General features: G+C 42.3%; 1 protein-coding gene across 3 annotated transcripts in view; it reads left to right on the top strand.

The window, feature by feature from the left end:
• Positions 1–1,870: 1,870 nt before the first annotated feature.
• MTHFD1 (methylenetetrahydrofolate dehydrogenase, cyclohydrolase and formyltetrahydrofolate synthetase 1) overlaps positions 1,871–22,353 on the top strand; it is a 65,432-nt gene continuing 44,949 nt past the window's right edge. The window contains exons 1-2 of one of the 3 annotated variants that reach the window (XM_004370944.2): positions 1,871–2,030; positions 15,044–15,128. In XM_004370944.2, the coding sequence (XP_004371001.1) occupies positions 1,990–2,030; positions 15,044–15,128 (126 nt within the window). In that variant the 5' untranslated portion in view covers positions 1,871–1,989. Of the gene's footprint in view, positions 2,031–2,294; positions 2,448–15,043; positions 15,129–22,353 lie in introns of those variants that run through there. The other 2 variants (XM_023726271.1, XM_023726270.1) reach the window with 2 other exon arrangements.

A 22,353-nucleotide genomic window follows, 5' to 3' on the forward strand; every position in this document is an offset into this window, starting at 1 on the left:
TTCCTAAGGGTTCAGGAACGGAGGAAGGATGAAAAGGTGAAGCACAGGGCATTTTAAAGGCAGTGAAACTATTCTGCATGATACTGTAATGGTGGATACATGACATCATGCATTTGTCAAAACCCATAGGACTGAACAACACAAAGAGTGAACCCTAATGCAAACTATAACCCACCCAACCCACTGACATGGAGTTGATTTCAACTCATAGCGATATACGGTTTCCAGTCTTTACGGAAGCAGACTGCCACATCCTTCTCCTGCGGAGCTGCTGGTAGTTTTAAAATGTAAAGTATGGACCTTAGTTAATAATAATGTATCAATATTGGTTCATCAGTCATAACAAATGTATGACGCTAATGCAAGATGTTAATAACGGGGGAAACTGTGTGCAAAGGGGAGGGGGGCATGTAGGAACTCTGTACTTTCTGCACACTTTTTCTGTAAACCTAAAACTTCTAAAAATAAAGCATATTTTTAAAAAATGTACAAGAAAAAAGCTTCAATACATAAATGCTCAATACAGGAAAACAGCATTAATTTATATTATGTGCTAGTCCCTGAAAAGTGCGAACGGTTAATGCACCCAGAGGTGCCTTAGAAGGAAGGTCTGGAGATCTACTTCTGAAAAACAGCCATTGATAACCCTATGGAGCACAGTTATACTCTGACATACACAGGGTCGCCATAAGTCAGAATCAGCTAGGTGGCAACTAGTTACGTGCCCCCCCTCCAAAAAAAAAGAACCAAGTTCAACAGATGAGCTCTATCATTAACTGCAACAGGCCACCCTAAGAAACAGTTTATAAAAGAAACCTAGATATTTGGCAAGTCCAAAGCGACCAGAACAACTTATCTTCAAAACTATCCTCTAGCTGAGAAAGCAGATTCACTGGACTCAGTAACTTGCGGGCACCAGTCCTCACAAACATCATGCTCCTCAACAAACGCCCAATTCAGTTTCTTCTCCAGAGTGGCCACCCACGAGGAGACAGTACCGGCCCTGTTTTGGACAACAAAGCATCAGCGCCTCCAAAACTCGGTGAATTGGCATCTAGTTTATGTAAGGCCAGGATCCGTTCTCCAACCTTAGATCCGTTGTGAGGGAGCTGACAAAATCTAGACTTGCAAAGCTGACGACCCTGTCTGAGCACTAGCAATCCCCCAGGGTTACCCCAGACGAAGAGGTACCCACGCGGCGCTCCTACTCTGACATTCCTCCCAGCTCAGCAAGGCCTAAGACAGTGGGCTTCAACTCTGGCTGATTATCATATTCGCCTGATGAGACTTTAAAAAGTTATGGGCGCCATCCCAAACCCTCCGAAACAGAATCGAGGCGGGGGGGGGGGTGTCCTGACACAGCCTGACGGCGACGAAAGCATAATTCGCCCCATACTCCTCAGGTTTAACATCTGCAGTCAGTATAGCGCTCCCAACAAGTTTCCCACGCGGCAGTCCGCCCTAATGTCTGTCGCCACAGCCCTAAACATTCCGCAATACAACCCCTAGGGCCCAGGAGGGCCCGGGAAACCCGCGCCCGCGAAAGTGTTCTCCCGCGAGACCACGCCCTCCGGCCCCACCCCCCTTTTCCGCTCCCCGATTGGCTGAAATCCACGGCGGCACCAGGAGTTTCCTTGGCTTCCCTCTCTCGCGGGGTTCCTTGCTCCTTGCAAAGGCGCGATCTGGAACGGCTCTTTCTACCAGCCAGTCATTTCCGCCAGCCTATCATAACCCATTTCTTTCACATTCTCTTCTCCTTCTTCCGCCCACTGTATCACAGGTCCCCTACAATAGTTAATTATGCTAGTTAGGGACACTCCGGCCCTTCAGACTGCGCACGCTCAGTCACGTACGTCGGGGGCGCAGGCGCAGTAGCGTGAGCACCCGGGCGGTCGCTAAGCACGTGGGCTAGGCTATCCGTTTGGCCGCACAGGAAGTGGAACCTCGGTTTTGGCAGTGTCCATCGTGGGCAGCAGACTAATAAAGGCCATGGCGCCGGCAGGAATCCTGAACGGGAAGGTGGTCTCCGCGTAAGCACCTGTCGTTGGTCGTGCGTGTTGGGCTTCAGGCGAGGGTTCTGAGCGGAGCGTGCAAGTCCCCACGGACCCTTTTTTTGTGGGAGGGGACGTTTGTGGAGGAAAGAGTCTGGCGAGCTGGGCGGGGAGGGAGGATGTTGACATGAGACCATCTTGCCTGGAGATCGGTCCCCTGCGGCGGAAGAAAGGGGTCCCGGATACAATTTGCGTTTGCATGTGGGCTTCCTGATGGCTGTGCCCCTTGGCTCCTGTGCTTCTGGGGCAACAAGTCTGCTTACCCTACCCGACCATGCTCCCAAAAGTGCAGCTGCCGGCGTCTTTCTGCCCAGAAGAGTTAGGGCTGCCTGGAGCGCCACAGTCAGAACTCAGAAATCCAGTCCACCCTCTTCTCCCTTCCACTACAATTTGGAGGTGAGGAGACTTGAAAGGTTGCAAGGCTTATTAGTGACAAATGGTCAACAAGAACCTAGATCTTGGTCCAGTCCTTACTTTTTCCCACTACATCAGAGTCATATCATTACGTGGAACCCTATAAACTTTTCCTTTCTCTTCAATCGCATGCTCTCCTCTGTTGTCATCTCTGAATGCTCTCATCTCCTTTCCTGGTCCTAGAATCACTTTGTAGTTTGGTTTCTGAGTCTGGACGAAATTCTGCATTCAGTTGACCTCTGTGTTTCACCCCTGAGGGAGATCTGAGACCATAACTAGAGGATCTGGTTGCCAAACTTAGCCCAGAAAGCAACACCCATTGGTTTTTTGTCTGGGAGGTGACTGGTGAGGAACGATGAGGGTAGGACTAGGACGCAAGTGGAAAGGACATATTCTGTGACCTTCCTGGAGATCGCTCTTGAGATCTTTGACCTCACCAGTTGTTTGATAAATGCTGTGGCTGGCAACAGTAATAGTCCTAGGAGCCCCTAGTTGTATAAGTAGGGGTTTTTGAATGAATTAGAGTCATTGGTGGTACCTACTCTAGGGCAGAATCGTTGCCTCCTGGAAGGTAGGTCATAGAGTTGTTTGGAGGATTAAATGAGTTCTTAACTGAAAAACACTTAGAATTGTGTCTGGCACCAATAAGTGTTCAGTAAATATTAGCTATATAAATGATCAGTAATTGGTTGATGATTACATGAATGATTGATTTACTGCTTTTTTCTCCTCCGTCTTTATTACTTTTTGTCGATAATAGCTACTTTGATCTATTTCATTGGCTCTCAACACTAGTTGCACATTAAAATCACTTAGGGAGGTCTTTGCTTTTATTTCTTTTTATGTAAATATGAGTACATACAGAAAAGTGCACCTATCATAAGTATACAGCTCAATGAATTTTTCACAACTGAACCCACTCATGAAACTAGCCCCCAGATCAAGAAAGGGCATTATTAGTACTCCAGAAGGTGGTTCTTACAGACTGAGCAGATTGGGCTGCAGGTGAGGTTTCCGGACAGAGCGTCCCCACCTTTTCTCTTTTACTAGGCTGAGGATACTTTTGAGTGGAAAGGTACACAAGCTTACACTTGCAGCCAGGGATCTTGAAGCCTGGGGAAAGGGTCCTTCATTCTCCTAGTTTGCAGGTCAGCTTGCTTGGTTGCTACCATCTGTTTGGCCTCTCTAGGGACAAATTTGCAAGCCTTGAAGTGCCCTGGGAAGTTTCTTTCCCTTGATTAATCATGTTACCGAAATGAAGTACTTGAAGTATAAAAATCTTTTGGGGAGAGGAAGATTGGGCTAGGTCATGAGTCCCAGTCAGAATTTCTCTAAAATCCAGTTCATGCTCATATACCGTCTTGCAGATGAGAAAACAGTTGAGGCCAGAAAATTCTAAATAGAAGAATTAAAGTAGTACTCATTGTAAAACTGACCGATGGGCAAAGATTGACAAAGCCTGCCGGTATTATGGTGGCAAGGGTTCCCCATTGAATGCACAGCCTACCAGGCATCTTTGACCTCCAAACCAAACCCGCTGCCGTAAAGTCTATTGCGACTCATAGGGACCCTATAGGACAGAGTAGAACTGTCCCCTAGGGTTTCCAAGGCTGTAAATCTTTGCGAAAGCAGACTGCCCTGCCACATCTTTCTCCTCCAGAGCGACTAGTGGGTTCGAATTGCGGACCTTTCGTTGAGCAGCTGAGCCTTTTAACCACTGCACCACCAGTGCTTCTTCCTTTGACCTCACCAGTTATTAGATGACTAAGCGGAACCTGCGTAGAAGAGCGTGAGTGAGTTAAACTGATATTGGTGGTGAAACCCCACCCTGGGCACGGGGATAGTGAGTGTCCTTGAAGAGATTGTACAAAGGAGAAGGGAGCTTTAAACTACATAGTGTTGGAAGAACCACTTGATTTGATGGAATCTAATGTTTTTAGGCTAGAAACCACAATACTTAATATGTACATGCTTTTCAAAGTGGGGCCTACTAAATATTGCATGATTTTGTTTGACCCTCCCTTCCCTTTGCTATAATCAAGTCTGTTCTCTGCATAGGTGGTATTTTTCTTGATTAAGTCTTTCTAGAAGGACTGATTGTAAAGTGACAGATGGTTTGCCACTGAGCAGGGCGCTGAGAGTAGGTGCCTTGAGTTTTTGTTGGTTGAGTTTGAGTAAGTTGAATTTGTAAGTTCCCCAGATCTTAGAAAGAGTGCTGCCCCCTCTCTGAATCATTGGGTAATTTAGTTTACTTCTTTGTGCGTTAGTTTCCTCATCTGTATATTGCAGTAATAATAGCACCTAACTCATAAAGTTGTTAGAATTAAATGTGGTATTACTTGTAAAGCATTTAGAACCATCCCTGGCAAACAGTAAGTCGTAATAAATAGGTGCTTAGAAAGTGCTTGTTGAATAAACAAATGATGTTTGTGTTTATCCAGGCTGTATCTTTGGAAGTTGGCTGATAATCTTGAGCGTTAAAATTAGTATTTATCTTAGTGATCCAAGGTAAAGCTGGAACAATGGCTGTACCTTTAGCTGCAACACTAGAAGAAGGGTTTCTGTAAAAAGAATTTGCTCACCACCCGGGTTCGATTCCCAGCCAATGCACCTCAAGCACAGCCACCACCCATCTGTCAGTGAAGGCTTGCATGTTGCTGTAATGCTGAACAGGTTTCAGTGAAGCTTCCAGACTAAGATGGACTAGAAAGAAAGGCCTGGCAGTCTACTTCTGAAAATCAGCCAGTGAAAAACCCTATGGCTCATAATGATCTGATCCTATTGTGCATGGAGTTGCCATGAATCAGGGGTGAATTCATTGGCAGCTAACAACCACCACAGTAAAGGGCTGGGTTCTTGTAGATGAAATACCTGTGGGCCCTTTTGTACTTAAGAAGATTTGCTGGTAATGAGCTCCATACAGCAGCAGGTCTTTCAAAATAAAGTTACATGGAACCTTGAACTTCATAACTAACTCAAGTTAGCTAGACTTTGGAGCCTGTGCAGAAGGCTGGTGGGTTTCTGAGAAGTGGGACCTCCCTCTAGGTCTGAAATAGGCCACCAGCCAGGTTGTTGGGTGTGTTGCAGTTGGAGTGTGACAGAGTCTTGAGTGGGCAGCTGACTAGGGTCATCATGGCACTAGTGAAAATCCTGACTGGGGACATGGTCCACAAGTTAGTGTTTGTTCTCACCTATCAGGCAGATTGGAATCAGGCAGTTTGGCGGCTCGGAACAGGGGTATGTGGTCAGTCTTCTACTGTATCCCCTTTTGGGTGAGGGATCCTCTGGAAGAAGGGACTGGCCAAGGAGAGGGTCCCTGGAGCTGAGGGAAAGGGCTCCCCTATCCTCAGGCTGACTCCTGGTAGAGGCTGTGTACGGTAGAGGTTCAAAACCAGAAACCAAACCTGTTGCCGTTGCGTTGATTCTGACTCAGAGCCAGCGCACTTATGGTGACCTCACATGTTTCAGAGTAGAACTGCTTGATAGAGTTTCCTTGAATGTAATCTTTATGGAAGCAGATCTCTGGGCCTTTCTTTCACAGCACCACCGAGTGGGTTTGAACTGCCAACCTTTCAGTTAGTAGTCAAGTGCAAACTATTTGCACCACCCAGGGACAAGGGGCACATATTGCTTGTGAGGCCTTGGGCAGATTTGTCAGCCTCACTGTCCTGTGCAGTGGGGATGGTGATAACAGTGTCTGCCTGCCAAGGTTGCTGGGAGGATTAAAAGAGTCTTGTATAAGGCTCTCAGACCAAGTCCCCTGACATCTCACCCACAGAGCAGAAGGCCCTGTTGACCCTGAGCTGTGCAGTGTGCTCCCCTTGATAATTTCCCAAAAAGCAGCACCTGGCACATCCTGTAAATCCTTGACCTTGAAGGATTAGGTGGCTAAGGGGGACAAGTCAGGATTCCTCGGCCACCCAGTTCACCCTTGCCTCCATTTGCAGTTCATAGAACTTTAGCCAGAAGTGGAATGACTTGTCCAACGATTGTAAGGCTAGTGGCAGAGTCTCAACAGTGTTTTTCCTTCCTTCCCAGGGCTTGTCACTTACTCGCTCACTAAAAGGAATTGCAAACTTTTATCCCCCACCAAGGGTCATCCTGGCTTTGGCTCTCCCTGAGGCCTTTACACAGGAGATGAATCAGCCAGTCAGTCTGTTTGGGAAGTACCCAAAGTGAAGCTCTTCAGAAAGTCATGTTCAAAGTTATAGTCTGATTTTTTACTACTTGGAGACAAGTCAGGGAGTCCCTGGATAGTGCAGTTACTATGCAAGTTGGCTACTAACTGAAAGGTTGGCGGTTCAGAACCACCCAGAGGCGCCTCAGGAGAAAGGCAGTCTGTTTCCATAAAGATTACAGCTAAGGAAACCCTACGGAGCATAGTTTTACTCTGCAGCACATGGGATCGCCATGAGTTGGAATCAACTCCATGGCAACTGGTTTGGTTTTTTTTTTTTTTGAAGACAAGTCAGGCCGTCTTGTTTTGTTGTCTAAGCTTTTTGTTTCCTTGATGAAAAGTTCTTCCCCTGAAGCCTGGGCGGGAGAGGTGCAGCGTTGGGTTGTTGATGCTTAATGAGTGTCAAGAGCTAAGAGAGCATTTTCTGAAAAAGGATTTGCCAGAGCCTGTCAGGCGCTTATTTTTACTGCCTTGCTGCACCTAACATGATAAATGATCTTTGGGTTTGATGCCGAAATGCTAATTTAGTAAGCAGCCTTTTAGGCCTAAGTCCTTTCTACCTAATGTTTTCCCTTGTTGTTGTTAGTTGCCATCGAGTCAATTCCGACTCATGGTGACCTCGTGTGTGCAGAGTAGAACTGCTCCATAGGGTTTTCAAGGCTGTGACCTTTCAGAAGCAGATCGCCAGGCCTGTCTTCCAGGTGCCTCTGGGTTAGTAGTCAGAGCATTTAACTGTTTGCACCACCCACTCTTCTCTAAAAGCAGAAAAGCCAGGTCTTTGTGGGACTTTTTCAGATAAGAGCCCTTGACCTGCTTTTCCTCCCAGTGGAGACCTAAGTCTTCCACATACCTTCCACATCCAGGTAGCATGTCCCCATGGATGATAATCCAGGAACTTGCAAGGGTCTTGGAGCTGTTCAGTAGAGCCGGAACAGCTCTGATGGCCAGGTCTGTGGTTGGATAATACTCAAATAAATATTAAGACTTGTTCTGGATGTTAGACCTTCACTGGCAGACACACTGGCAGCAACCCTTCTTTGTTGGCATATTGTCGGGCACAGCTCCCTACAGACCCTCATACTTGGGGCCACCCCATTGTATCTCATAACTCTTGCTCCTGGCTGAAGGTTACGAAATGGTGGCCTGGAGGCCAAATTTAGTCGTGTTTTGTTTGGCTTACAGAATTATTTTTAAAAACCAGATTACTGCCCAACACAATTATATGTGTAATTACACATAAAAATCTGATGCCTGTCTTAAAAAAAAAGGAAAGCTTAGCAATGTACTGTGCTTTCTATCCTCATGACACCAATTTGTTGAATCTGAGTAGAAGCTGATATTACGTGATAGCCCTCCCATGATACTTAGTAGCCCTCCCCTCCTTCATACCTTTTATGAAGCCTTTCTCAGCCAGTTCAGCTTAATTCCCTAGCTCCGTTTGTCCCTCTAGAGCAGTAAGTGCTCAAACTGGGGCAGTTTGCCCTGCCCACACCAGGACACATTTGGCAGTGTCTGTACTGGAGATATTTTTGGTTGTCATATGGGGGTGGGGAGGGGAGTGTGCTGTGTGCTGCTGGCCTCCTCTAGAGAGGCCAGGCATGCTACCAAGGATTCTGCAACACATAGGACAGCCCCCCACAGCAAATAATTAGTTGTTGTTGTTGTTAGGTGCCTTAGAGTGGGTTCTGACTCATAGCGACCGTATAGGACAGAGAGAACTGCCCCGTAAGGTTTCCAGGGAGCGGCTGGTGGATTTTGGTTAGCAGCTGGGCTCTTAACCACTATGCCACCAGGAGTTAATTACCCGACCTAAAATGTCAGTAGTGCCAAGGTTGAGAAATGCTCATCTGGAAGCTTAAAATAAGCAGTTATTGTATCATTGTGTGTGTAGACCAATCACGGCCTTTTCTTTCACCGGGAATTAGAGGTTTCGTTAATATTTTGTACCATTTTGAGTTATTTTCATATCACAAATATTAGGTGATCTATCTTTCCCTCCTTTGGTCTTTAATAAGAGTTTGAGATAGTTGAATGGAAGAACTTTACATTATAGATTTTCATTGGAGGATAAGATAAGTTTTCAAATATACACTTGAGGTACATATCAGCTGGAGTAAATATTTGAGTTAAATTATAATTCTCATTTTAAGTATTTTATTCTTAAACATAATAAAGGGAAGTGCTATTATCAGTTGATTAGTCCATATACTGGTATGATGTAGCCTTTTGATATTATATTAGTGATATGTGAAAATAATCAGTTTTCTTTCAACAAGATGATAATTTAATCTTTTAATGTGACTTAAATAACAGAATTTGAAATATATGTATTTTTTGGAACACTAGGTGGCCTCACAATCAGTGAATTGTTTTTTCAAGAAACTCTGTGTAAGTTTAAAAAATTTTTGAAGTATTTTTCAGCAGTATGAAAATTGGAATGAACAAAATGAAAATGAAGAAAATAAAACATTTGTGTTCTGTTAAATCTTATAATAATCTACTCTTTGGGGGGGAGGGAGATGAAAGAAACTGTGTCCTTGTTTAGAAAAAGCCCTATATTTTAAAGAGGAATGTTCTTGCTCTTTCTCTGATCAGTTACTAAAGGCATATTCTATGTCCCTTTTGCGTGTTTGAAAAGTACTCAAAGTTTGTGCTACATTTCAGCATTTTGACTTGTGGCAGCTTCTTTCCGTCATGTGAATTTCTTAGCCATGTAGTTAAATAACCATTTGCTAGGTCCTTTTCCTGCCAGGTAGCTTCTGTTGAAATGTCCTTGTTAGGTTATATTTTAGCAATGCTTTTCTCTTGGTTACAAAATGTCACAAAATTTCAAATGAGCCATCCTGTTAAATAGAAGGAGTTGGACTTTGTAATGGACTTTGTCAGGAATAATTGTCCAAGACTTGGGTATCAGCAGAAGGGATGACTGGTTGTCTCTTTAGGACTCTCCAGGGACTATCTGAGCTGTACACCTTTGATTTTTATTGATGAGTCTGTTTTACAACTTTATATGGAGGACGTTAATTTATAAAAACAATTAATAGTAATGCAGATGACTTTTGTCCATAGCAGTGCAAATGAATTTTGACAGGTAGAGATATAAATGATTTCCACCTTGATTTCTGCCACTTAGAAAGAAAAGATAACCCTAGACATTGCATTTTATTGCTGTATAGCAGGGTTTCTCACGTGGAGCACTGTTGACATTTTGAGCCAGATAATTGTTTGTTTAGGGGGCTGTCCTGTGCATTGTAGGATGTTAAGTAGCATCCCTGGTCTCTACCCTCCAGATGCCAGTAGTACTCCCCCTCCAAATTGTGATAACCAATAATGTTTCCAGACGTTGTTAACCATCCCTTGAGGGGCAAAGTTGCCCCATTCAGAGTTAGTGTACTATAGGATATTAACCAGTTTTGCATCTATTAGCAAATTTATGTCCACATTCCTGACTATGTATATCTGTTTTTCAAATTCTCCTTTGGACCTACTTAATGGTTTACTGGTTCCCTCATTAATCAATGAGTTGAATAAAATCTTTGCTGTGTATTCGTTTTATATTTGCATGAGATATATTTTTAACCTTTTGACCTTAATTTATCAGGTTATTGGTTAAAACTGTGTCTATTCATGTTTTTACTTTTTTTTTTAACCTAAAACTTATGTCATATCTAATTGGCTGTGATTATTTTACAAGTACTTATGCATCAAGACCAGAGAGACTTTAATTGTTTACTGCTACTTTTTCTTATTTCATTCATTGGCACTCTAATACTGATTTCTTCTACATCAAGATTGAGCTGTGTCTTCCCTTAGATTTTAGAGAATGCTGATGGAGAATGATGTGAAGATGGTGTGTGTAGTTCTACTATTCAGGGATTATTTGGGCATTCAGCTACCCATTTCTGCCTCACTTTGCTTGGCAGAAGCTCTGATGGCACAGTGGTTAAGCATTCAGCTGCTAGCCAAAAGGTCATGAGTTTGAACCCCCCAGCCACTCTGCAGGAGAAAGATGTGGCAGTCTGCTTCCATAAAGATTACAGCCTCGGAAACCCTAGGAGACAGTTTTTTGGGGGTTTTTTTGCCTACGAATCTTTGCCTGCAGGGTATAGCTCATTGCCTTGGATATAAATGGGATGCATCTGCAACTGAAGGAAATAATGTTTCTGATTATTTAGGAGGTTTTGATGGTTAGGAAGTTATTCTATTACAGCATTTAAACTTCCTGGAAATAATTAGTTATAAAAATTAAAATGCCTCCCACGGCTGTAGGACCTTAAATAGAGACAGACAAGGGAGTGTTACCTCTTTTCTCTGTGCTTCTCTGTTATAGTTTCTCATAACTTCAGGCAGAACTGCCAGTTGGCTTTCATTATTCCACTTTTCACCTTAAAGCTCTTCAGCTAGTGGCCAACCCAGAAAACCAAGGCAGGGGGAGTCTTGTGCAGACCTAATTGCAACTGTCTTGGCATTTTTCTTACCAGACCAGAAAGCTTCTCCTCTGTTACCCTAGTTCTTGCTGATTATGCTTTGTGTGCATTTTTAAATGTCTCTTATTGCTATTCTGGTCACGTTGTACAAAGGAGCCTAAACGTTAGCTTTTAATTGGAAGAATATGCCTGCTAATGCAGCTTGAAAAACAGTCCTACTTCTTAAGAAAAGTTTGAGGCAGGGATTAGGCTAAATGATTTCAAGCTATAATCTATTTTTTTTGGAAAAAAATTGCAAATTTAGACTCATTTATAGCATAGAAAATACAGAACATGTTGTGCTTTGTTCTTAACCTACTGGATTGAAACATTTTCCACCTATACCCCCTTGTGGTACTGGATTTGTTGTATTACTTTACTACCTGTTGAGTATAAATATTATTATTTGGTTCTAGGCCCCCTCTTCAGATCTCAAATGCTCACTTACTCAAGAGTCCTTATAAGATTTGGTGAATAAATTCACTGTATCAGTATAAAATCTGCTCTGTGCCTTAAAATATTGGAGTTCCAATCATTCCTGGTTCCATTTCACAATGCTGAAAAGTTTAACATCATCTCTAGCCCTGGCAATCTCTCTGTGCTTCATCCTAATACTAGAATCCAGCCAACCCTCACCAGCTCTACCATCAACATAATAATCCAAGCCACCATCGTCTCTGGCTGGGACTTTTGCAATTGCAGTAATTTCTCACTGGTCTCCCTGATTATCACCTTTTCCTTTGTAGTCTATTCTTGATTCATCAGCCAGAATAACCCTTTTAAAATGTATGTCCGATCACGTTAGCCCTGCTCAGAACCCTCCTATGGCTCCCTGTCTCATTCAGAATGAAAGAGACTCTGCTTGATCTGGTTACTGCTACCCCTTGGACCTCATTTACCTACTCAGGGCCTTTGCATTTGGGATTCTTTCTGTTAATTGGCCCCGGGAAGGTCACATGCCTGCACTGAGCCTGTTTCTACTTCTCTGAAGAAGAATAAGAAAGTCTTTCTTGCCTCATCTACCTCATGAGGTAGCTGAGAGTCTCAGATATGTTCATCTGTTTTCACGGTTGGCTCTTGTTCTTGTTTTTCTGCTGACTTTGAACCAGTCCTTACATTGTTAGGAATGTTATTTTATGGGTTTTACTTGGGTAGGGTAGGGTAAGGAGAACCAGTAGACATTTTTCTTGTAGAGCACTGATGTTGTTAGCTGCTGTCAAGTTGGCCCCTGACTCATGATGACCCCGTGTGCAATGGAATGAAATGCTGCCTAGCCCTGCACCATCCACGTGATCAGTTACAGATCAGACCATTGTGATCCATAGTTTTCATTGGCTGATTTTCAGAAGTAGATCACCAGGCCTTTCCTCCTAGTCCATTTTAGTCTGGAAGGTTTGCTGAAATCAGCATCATAGTAACACGCAAGCCTCCACTGACAGGTGGTAGCTGCACTTGAGGTGGATTGGCCAGGAGTCAAACCTAGGTCTCCCATTTGGTAGACAGACACATACCTTCTGCTTCTTGTCCTGTTTGTGTTTTCTGTTCCAAAGTGTTGAGGCCTTTGTGTTAGTAAAATGGATGGTGGGGAAGGGAAGAGGAAGGAAAGAGATGAGTCTGGGAATTTCATTCTCCAGCTGGGGCCTTCTGCTGGTTTGCAGGCACCAAGTCGGATTGTCCTGTAGTGAGGAGCAGCGAAGGCTGGGACTGCTGGGGAGCTTCAGTGGCAGCTTAGTGAAAACCCAGCAGCTCTAGTATTTCCTGTTCTCTTGTTTCCAGGCAGAACTGTGGCCTCTGTCCAGGTCAAATCCCAGTACAAGAAATCCAAGTCTATTCTTCATTTGAACTGTATTATTATATAGACTGTTGGTTTCAAAAAACAGGGACACTAGCTAGAAATAAAATTTTGAAGTCTTAGCCTGACTTCTTATACCTTTCGACATTCTTAATGTTTACTAGCCTAATCCAAATAATGCGTTTCTTGTGACTTGTGCCTATTTATGCCAGTTGTTTGTAAAGTGTGGAGAAGTGGAGCTGGGAGTAACCAAATTAGAGTAAGGGAAGAGATGTTTGCCCATGTCTGTGTGTATTTGTATGACAAGTGTGGTAAAAGTGGAGATAGTACAGTAAGGAAAGGTAAACAGTGAAACTGGTTCTCCAAAAAAGACAGATCCTATTCAAGTTCATGGCTGTATCATATATCACAACTGGGCACTGTTGGATTATTTTGAATACTTATTTGTAGATGTATTTTCAGCTGCTTTAAGAGTTTGGCTGCTAACCAAAAAGTCAGCCGTTTAAAACCACCAGCTGCTCCTTGGAAACCCTATGGGCCAGTTCTACTCTGTCCTGTAGGGTTTCTATCAGTTGGACTCCACTCAGTGACAACGGGTTTTTTGGTTTGGCTTGGGTGACACAAATGATGTGCTCTCGACTACTAACCAAAAGGCTGGCGGTTTGAATCTACCCAGGGATGCCATGGAAGAAAGGTCTGGTGGTCTACTTCCATAAGATTACTATTAAAAACCCTATGGAACCCATGTGGGGTTGCCATGAGTTGGAACTGGCTCGATGGCAATGGGTAGATGTATTTTAATTTATTTATTTTTCTTTATTTTTTTAATTGTACTTTAGATGAAGGTTCACAGAGCAAACAAGTTGATCATTAAACGATTAATACACATAAATTGTTTTTTGACATTTGTTGCCAACCCCACGACGTGTCAACATTCTCTCGTTCTTGACCTTGGGTTCCCCATTACCAGCTTCCCTGTCCCCTCCTGCCTTCTTGTCCTTGCCCCTCGGCTGGTGTGCCTGTTTAGTCTTGTTTTGTTTTATGGGCCTGTCTAATCTTTGGCTGAAGGGTGAACCTCAGGAGTGACTTCATTACTGAGCTATAAGGGTGTCCAGGGACCATACTTGGGCTTTCTCCAGTCTTTGTTAGCCCAGTAAGTTTAGTCTTTTTTTTTTTTTTTTTTGTGAGTTAGAATTTTGTTCTACATTTTTCTCCAGCTCTGTCTGGGACCCTCTATTGGGATCCCTCTGAGTGGTCGGTGGTGGTAGCCAGGCACCATCTAGTTGTGCTAGACTCAGTCTGGTGGAGGCTGTGGTAGTTGTGGTCCATTAGTCCTTTGGACTAATCTTTCCTGTGTCTTTGGTTTTCTTCTTTCTCTCTTGCTTCAGATGGAGTGAGATCAGTGGAGTATCTTAGCTGCTCACAAGCTTTTAAGATCCCAGACGCTGCTCACCAAAGTGGAATGTAGAACATTTTCTTCATATACTATGTTATGCCAATTGAGCTAGATGTTCCCTGTGTAATTTAATTTTTTAAATTGGTATCCGGTGTCGTTGAGGAGTTGTATGTTGGTAAATTGATTTATTTAAGTTTCACAAGAAGTACACTTTTAACTTATGTTAAATTCTTTTGTAAGGAAATTCTTTATAAATTAGAATATAATTGTAAATTCATATTGCATTTGGAGTGGAGACTCATTCATTTATTGTTCTGCCTTATGTGGATACCCTATGGTCATCTTACTAGAGTAGGTCAAGCAAAAGGGTATGAGCGCAAGTTCTTCCCCACAAAACTTTTTCATGAGCCCCTGGAGAGTGGGAATGCTGAAAATGATGGAGATTAGCAGTCTTCCAATTGGTCTAATTTTTCATTTATTCACTGTGTGGTTTTGAATGCCACCAACTAATAAGTTTTAAACTAAGCACCCTCATACTTCAAGGACCAGTATCAGTAGGAAATAGAAGAGATCCATGTCTACTTGAGGCCTAGAAAATTGATTGGAAGTTCATGGTACATATTATAACAGATAATGTCTATTCAGTGAAAATATTTTTTATTTAAAAGATAAATACATCAGATAATTCACATCATTTATTTGTTCTTGAAACATTAAGGGTTAACTTCAATCTTCCTTTTTCTCTAGGCAAATAAAGGAGAGACTGAAGAACCAAGTCACTCAGATGAAGGAGCAAATACCTGGTTTCACACCAGGCCTAGCAATTTTACAGGTATTATGATGCTATATTTCCATTAGTGTCTGTTATAGATTGAATTATGTCTCCCGAAAATACGTGTTGTAAATCGTAACCTCTATGCCTGTGGTTATAATCCCATTTGGGAATGGGTTGTCTTTGTTATGTTAATGAAGCAGGATTAGTGTAGGTGTGTTTTAAGTCAGATCTCTTTTGAGATATAAAAGAGATTAAACAAGCAAGCAAAAGAAGCAGAGATGGGTTAAGATTGATGCCAAGCTACGTGGAGATCTCCAGGGAACCAGGAAGCAAGCTGAAGAGACAGGGGCCTTCCCCTAGAGCTGACAAAGACAAGGAGAAAAAGCTTTCCCCTGAATTCTGACTTCCAGCCTCCTAAACTGTGAGAAAATAAATTTCTGTTTGTTAAAGCCACCCATTTGTGTTATTTCTGTTATAGCAGCACTAGATGACTAAGACAGAATTTGATACTAGAAGAATGGGGTGCTGCTCTAACAGATACCTAAAGTATGGAAGTGGTTTTGGAATTGGGTAATGGGTAGAGGCTGGAAGAGTTTTAAGGCACCTAATAGCAAAAGCCTAGATTGCCTTCAAGAGACTGTTGGTAGGATTATGGATGTCACAGACAGTTCTGATGAGGATTCAGAAGAAAGTGAGGAGAGCCAAAGAGAAAGTCTCTAATTAGAGAATACATATCTCTTATTAGAGAATACAGGCAACAGAATGTTGCTAGAAATGTGGACATTAAATGTGCTTCTGGTGAGGCTTTAAAAGAAAATGATGAACCTGTGATTGCACAGTGAGGGAAGGACAGTGCTTTTTATGCAGCGGCAGAGAACTTGTCTGAATTATGTTCAAATATTTGGTGGAAGGTAGAACTTGTAAGTGATTAACTTGGATATCTGGCTGATAAGATTTCTAAGCAAGATCTTAAAGGGGCCGCATGGTTTCTCCTTGCCACTTAAACAGTAAAATGCGAGAGGAAAGAGATGGACTTAAAAATGAACTATGCAAAATGAAAACAAAACTTACAGATTTGAAAAATTCTGCTGTACAAGCTAAGGACATGTGTCCTAGAATGTTCACCAAGGACATGGCTACACGGTCTTTTGTTAAAGAGATTAAGCCTGTGACGGTGGATCTAACCAACTACCCCAGCGGAAAACCCATCAGCTTAGACTGAAGGGGACAGAGAAAGAACAAAAGGAAAGAACGCCGTCTGCCTCTTGGAATTCCGCAGGCAGGAAACATGCCAAAGGAGCTACATCTTTTGTCCTCCAAGAAAAGAAAAGGACCATCCCTGGAGCAGCTCGGAGATCAGCAGAACTGTTGGAAGGAGCACGGGAAGCAGGGCCTTCTCGATTTTAAAGGGTAGGGCCACAGCCTCGTAGGTTTTAAAGAGTTGGATCTTCATGAACTCAGTTCTCGAGTATGGGGCTGTTGTTAAGGTGTGCCACGGGGATGGGACCTCCTGCCCAAAGGTGAGGGGTTGGGGTTGCTATGCCCGAAGGGCAGAAGAACGGGGCCTACCAGGGCCGAGGGGTGAGGTCACGACTCAGATGGACAAGGAGAATGGGGCTGCTGAAAGCCGAGGGAGCAGAGTTGCTGTCCTGGAAGGCAGAGCTAAAGCCCCAGGCTGAGGTCTCCACCCAGAATCCAGAGAGTGGCCAACACCCAGGGTCTGGAGGGAAGAGCTGTCACTTAGATGATCTGAAAGAACAGAGGATTATGTTCAAACCTTGAGAGCTAATGTAAATTGTTCTGCTGGGTTTTGGACCTGCTTGGTGCCTGTTATCCCCTCTTTCCCTTCAGTTACTCCCATTTGTAATGGAAGTGTTTACCTTGTATGCCTGTTCCACCATTGTACTTTAGAAACAGAAAGCCTGTAGTCTAGATTGCAGAGATTCACAGATAAAGAGGAATTTTGCCACAGGATGGAACACACCTAAAATCTCACCCATATTTGATTTAGATGGTTCAGAAGATGAGATTTTGGACTTGGCATTGATTTAAGACTTTTGGGATGATGTGATGGGGTGAATGTGTTTTGTATGTGGCAAGGACATGAAATTTTGGGGGCCAAAGGGTGGAATGTTACAAATTGAATTGTATCCCCCAAAAATGGGTATTGTGAATCCTAATCTCTATGCCTGTGGTTGGAGCCCTGGTGGCGCAGTTCATAAGAACTGCTAACCAAAAGGTTGGCAGTTCAAATCCACCAGCCACTCCTGGGAAACCCCATGGGGCAGTTCTACTCTGTCATATAGGGTCACTATGAGTTGGAATTGACTTGACAGCAACAGGTTTTTTTTATGCCTGTGATTATAATCCCATTTGGGAATGGGTTGTCTGTTATTTTAATGAGGCAGAATTAGTGTAGGGTGTGTCTTAAGTTAATCTCTTTTGAGATATAAAAGAGATTAAACAAGCAAGCAAGAGAAGCAGAGATGGGGTAAGACTGATGCCAAGCCACATGGAGATCTCCAAGGAACCAGGAAGCTAGGTGAAGAGACAAAGACCTTCCTCCAGAGCAGACAGAGAAAGCCTTTGCCTAGAGCTGGCACCCTGAATTTGGACTTCTAGCCTCCTGGACTGTGAAAAAATAAGTTTTATTTGTTAAAGCCATCCACTTGTGATATTTCTGTTATAGCAGCACAAGATAACTAAGACAATGTCCTCCTTACTAAGTCTCTCACTTGCACTTCAGACCTTCTTCTTCCATTTTTTATTTGGCTTCTTTAGGATCTCATGCCTTTTTAGTTTCTCTTTGCAGGCACTTCCTTTTCAGTTCAACTAATTGTTGGAGTATCTTGACCCTCTACTATTCTCTGTGGACACCCTTTCACTAGGCCAGTGTTTCTTAAACTTTGGTCTTAGGACGCCTCTACACACTTAAAAATTTAAGACCTCAAGGAGCTTTTGTTTATATGGCTTTGTCCATCAATATTTACCATATCAGAAATTAAAAATGGAAGGTTTTAAATGTATTGACTCATTTAAAAAGGCCAACAGTAAAATCATTATATGAGTTTAACATAAATAACATTATGTTGACATAATGTTAACATAAATAACATTTTTATGAAAAAAAAGCCTTTTCAGAACAAAATTTAATGAAAAGAGGGGCATTGTTTTACATTTTTGCAAAACTTGTTACTATCTGGCTTGATAGAAGACAGCTGGATTCACATCTGCTTCTGCATTCAATCTGTTGCTATATACTGGTTTGGTTGAAATATGTGAAGAAAATCTGACCTCATATTGATATGTAGTTGGAAAAGGAAGGAGTCTTTTAATAGTCTTTCCAGATAGTTGTGGATATTTTTCTTTGGTATTACACCAAAACTCAGTAAGTAGAAGTTTTTGAAGATTAGTTGCAGTGTAAGATCTGAAACTGTATCAGGTGAACTTTCTTACTGTGTTACATCAAAATCCATTGGTCTGTCATGGTTTGGATATTTTGTATGGTTTTGAAAGGAGTCCCTAGGTGGCACAAATGGTTAAGCGCTTGGCTACTAACCCAAAGGTTCACGGTTTGGGTCCACCCTGAGCAGGCAATTGATTTGAGTTTTCCGTGTTATTGTTTTGAAACATCCTGCATTCCTTATTTGGAAAAATGATGGTTCACTGAATTATACACATCTTCCAAATGTTAACACATTTTATTTTATAATATAAAACAAAATCAGAATTTTTAATATTGTCAGCAAACTCATCAGAAGGGTCTTTAGGTATTGAGAAGTTGTCAAGTTCACAGGGTGAATAAAAAATTAATTTTCATTTGAAATCTTAAATTTGTGATTGGCAACAAATACCATGAGTTGTTTTCCTTGATGTAGGAGACTGGCTTTGTTCATTTTTGAGAAAACGCCTGTCAAATACTCAAGCCTGAAGATCATTGTCTTTCTAGTAAAGATGGTGTTCCATTTTAAAATGTGGCTAGTACAAAAGCACGAGAACTTTTCTTAGAGAGACAACCACTGCACTTCTGTATTAAGCAGAAGCACTTTGTAAGTGTTTTCCAGGTCTTCACACAGAATATTAAAAAGGCATGTGCTCAAGGGTCAAAGTTTAATAAAACTAATAATTTTCACTGCTTTATGAAGGACAGTCCCAAATGAAACTGGCATTTGTTTTTATTGAGTGACGGTGAAGAATATACTGACTGCTGGTGTCATTTGGTGCCACTGCCTGGATTTGTGCTAAAGTACCAGCAGTTTTACCCACCGTTGCTTCTCCACTATAAGCACAGTGAAAAAGGCAAATAACATTGTAGTATTTTTATGAAAATAAGTTTGACCTCTCAGATACTAGAAGGATGCATGGACACACTTTCAGAACTACTGCCCCAGGCGGTTTCATCTGGTCCCAAACACCCGCTGTAGGCCAATGACTTCGAAGTCTAGATCTCTTCCGAGTTCCAGACTCTTGGTTTCAGGGACACCATTCTGATTTCCCTTTTTCTCTAGTCTCCTTTGCTTGTTGTTCCTCGTCTCCTTGATACCTAAACCTCAAGGCTCAGCCCTCCAACCTTTTCTCCACCTTATTCTTTCCCTAAGTAACCTCACCCAGTCCCATGGCTCCATGGGGAGATACTTCTAAATTCAGTTCTCCACCCAGGGTTTCTTCCCTGAGTTCCAGACTCGTCTAGTTGGTAGGAAGCATTCAATAAATGTATCAACACATGCATGAATGAATGCTTGAAGGTTGATTTGGGGGACAGGGAACTGATAGCTGTCATCTGAAACACCCTTCGAAAATATAAATTTCATCACCTCACATTCTCTTTTGCATGTATGTCTCCACATACATCATTTAAGCCCTTGTGAAGTTTCTGTCCCTTGTTTATCAAGAATTTCTGAGTGAGTAGTACTTAAGCATTTTTCCCCTAACTGCACATTATTTCCCCATTAGCGAGACTGGGGGTAGCCAAGAGGCCTTAGCCAAGAAGAAAAGCACAGAAGGCCTGCCTTCTGTGCCTGGTATGTTCTCTGCTGGGGTAGGTTTTCCTTTTTTGCAAATTACCAAGTAAGAATAAAAGGTATATGTTGTGGGTGTACACTTGGTACATTTGGGGACCAGTTATTTCTTGGCTTATTCCTGTGAAATGTTTGTTGTGAAAGACTAAATGTCATAGGAAAGAAATCTGTTTCTATTAACCTTTTCTTAGCAATATTTGTAGAGCACCCCCCCCACCTCTGTTTTTAAAATTGACTCCCAAACTTGTATTTTGGACTTATTGATTACAAGTGTTCTTATTACATAAACTCTGGTCTGCAGATTGTCTCCTATGTCCTTGCCGATAAACAGTGGTAGCTTTTTTTAATCTTGCACTTTAGCACCAAAGTCAACATTTTTCTATGATACAAGACTTATATACTATGTTCTGATCACATCTCTGCTGTCTCAGACCTCTTGTTTTTCCCATCCTGGCAACTGGCATCACCTCCCCACGTGCCCAGGCCAGAAACCCAAGACCATCTCTCTCTTTTTTTTATTTTAATTTTGTTAACTATATAGGTACGAGCCCCTGGGTGGTGCAGATGGTTAAGCACTCAGGTAGTAGCACAAAGGTTTGTGGTTTGAACCCACCCAGAGGCACCTCAGAAGACAGACCTGGCAATCTGCTTCTGAAATGTCACACAGCAGTTCTACTCTCCACACGAGGTTACCGTGAGTCGGAATTGACTTGACAGCAGCTAACAACAAATATATATGTAACAGGACATTTGCTATTTTGCCAAGTTTCATGTATACAGTTTAGTGACATTAATTATGTTCATTGTGTTGTTCAGCCATCACCATTAACTGTTCCCGAATTGTTCAACACCCTTAACAGAAGCTCAGTGTCCCCTAAGCATTGCAAGTCCTCGTTAGGATCTCCCTCCCCACATCCTGCCAGAACTGTTGTCCTATTGATTCTACCTCTCATAAGCTCTTGGACTCTCTTCTGTCCTTTTCATTCCTACTGCTCCCTCCTTAGATCAGGCCCTCACCTTCCTCCCGGGCCACTACAGCCACCTCCTGACTGGTCTTAGGCTTCAGACCTGGAGCTTCCAGTCTGTCCTCTTGCCATAACTGTAGCCCTTGTCAAATCACAAATTTGATCACAGTCCATCCACCACACCCACTCCTCATCCTTTATGGAAGGAGTGACAGTGCTATTTATAGAGTGTCTACTGCAGGTCAAAGGATTTATATGTATTTCTAACTGTTCTAATTTTTATATTACCTCTACAAGGTAGGTGCTGTTCCTTACAGTCAAGGTAACTGATGGTCAGAGATCTTGGATAACATGCCCAAAGGCACAGTCAGAAAGGGACTAAGTCTGGGATAAGAACCCAGGTCTGTCTGTCTGCAAAACCCAATTGCTTTTCCTCTTTTTTCCTCCTCCAATTCCTTGGCATTACATTCAGAGACATTCATGATCTAGCTGAAGTATATATTAAAAAGTTAGATTTCTTTTTTAACAGAATGGTAACTTCCCAAATAAAAGAAATTAAGACTTAACTTTTCATTATGAGAGACATGAATGAGGCTGCATTTCCATCACCCTAGCACATAAAATACTTTAATTCGTGATAGTAAATGGCTAACACTTGCTTCCTACTAGGAACTATTCAAAGTGCTTTACAGTCAGTCCTCATAAAATACATAGACAAAAAAAAATGACCTAATATCAGTAACCTCAACTGGCCTAAATATCTACAAAAGTTTCCTGAAGCAGAAAGAAAAATTACATTAATGAGGGGACTAATATTCAAGATAGTTTATGATGTAAAATAGAGGTCGGTAAACTATGGTCCAGGTTCTTGACCCTCAACATTTTTCTTGTTTTTAATTTAATTTATTTTTTTAAATTGTACCTTAGATGAGGGTTTACAGAACAAACTAGCTTCTCATTAAACAGTTAGTACACGTATTGTTTTATGACATTGGTTAACAACACCACGACATGTCAGTACTCTCCCTTCTCGACCTTGGGTTCCCTATTGCCAGCTTTCCTGTCCCCTCTTGCCTTCTTATACCTGCCCCCGGAATGGTGTCCCCATTTAGTCTCATTTTGTTTTGTTTTACTGTCTAATCTTTGGCTGAAGAGTGACTTCATTACTGAGCTAAAAGGGTTTCTCCAGTCTCTGTCAGGCCAATAAGTCTGGTCTTTTTTTGTGAGTTAGAATTTTGTTCTACATTTTTCTCCAGCTCTGTCCAGGACCCTCTATTGTGATCCCTGTCAGAGCAGTCA

The sequence above is a fragment of the Trichechus manatus genome, unplaced genomic scaffold (genome assembly GCF_000243295.1).
Source record: "Trichechus manatus latirostris isolate Lorelei unplaced genomic scaffold, TriManLat1.0 scaffold00010, whole genome shotgun sequence".
NCBI classification, from domain to species: Eukaryota; Metazoa; Chordata; class Mammalia; order Sirenia; family Trichechidae; genus Trichechus; species Trichechus manatus.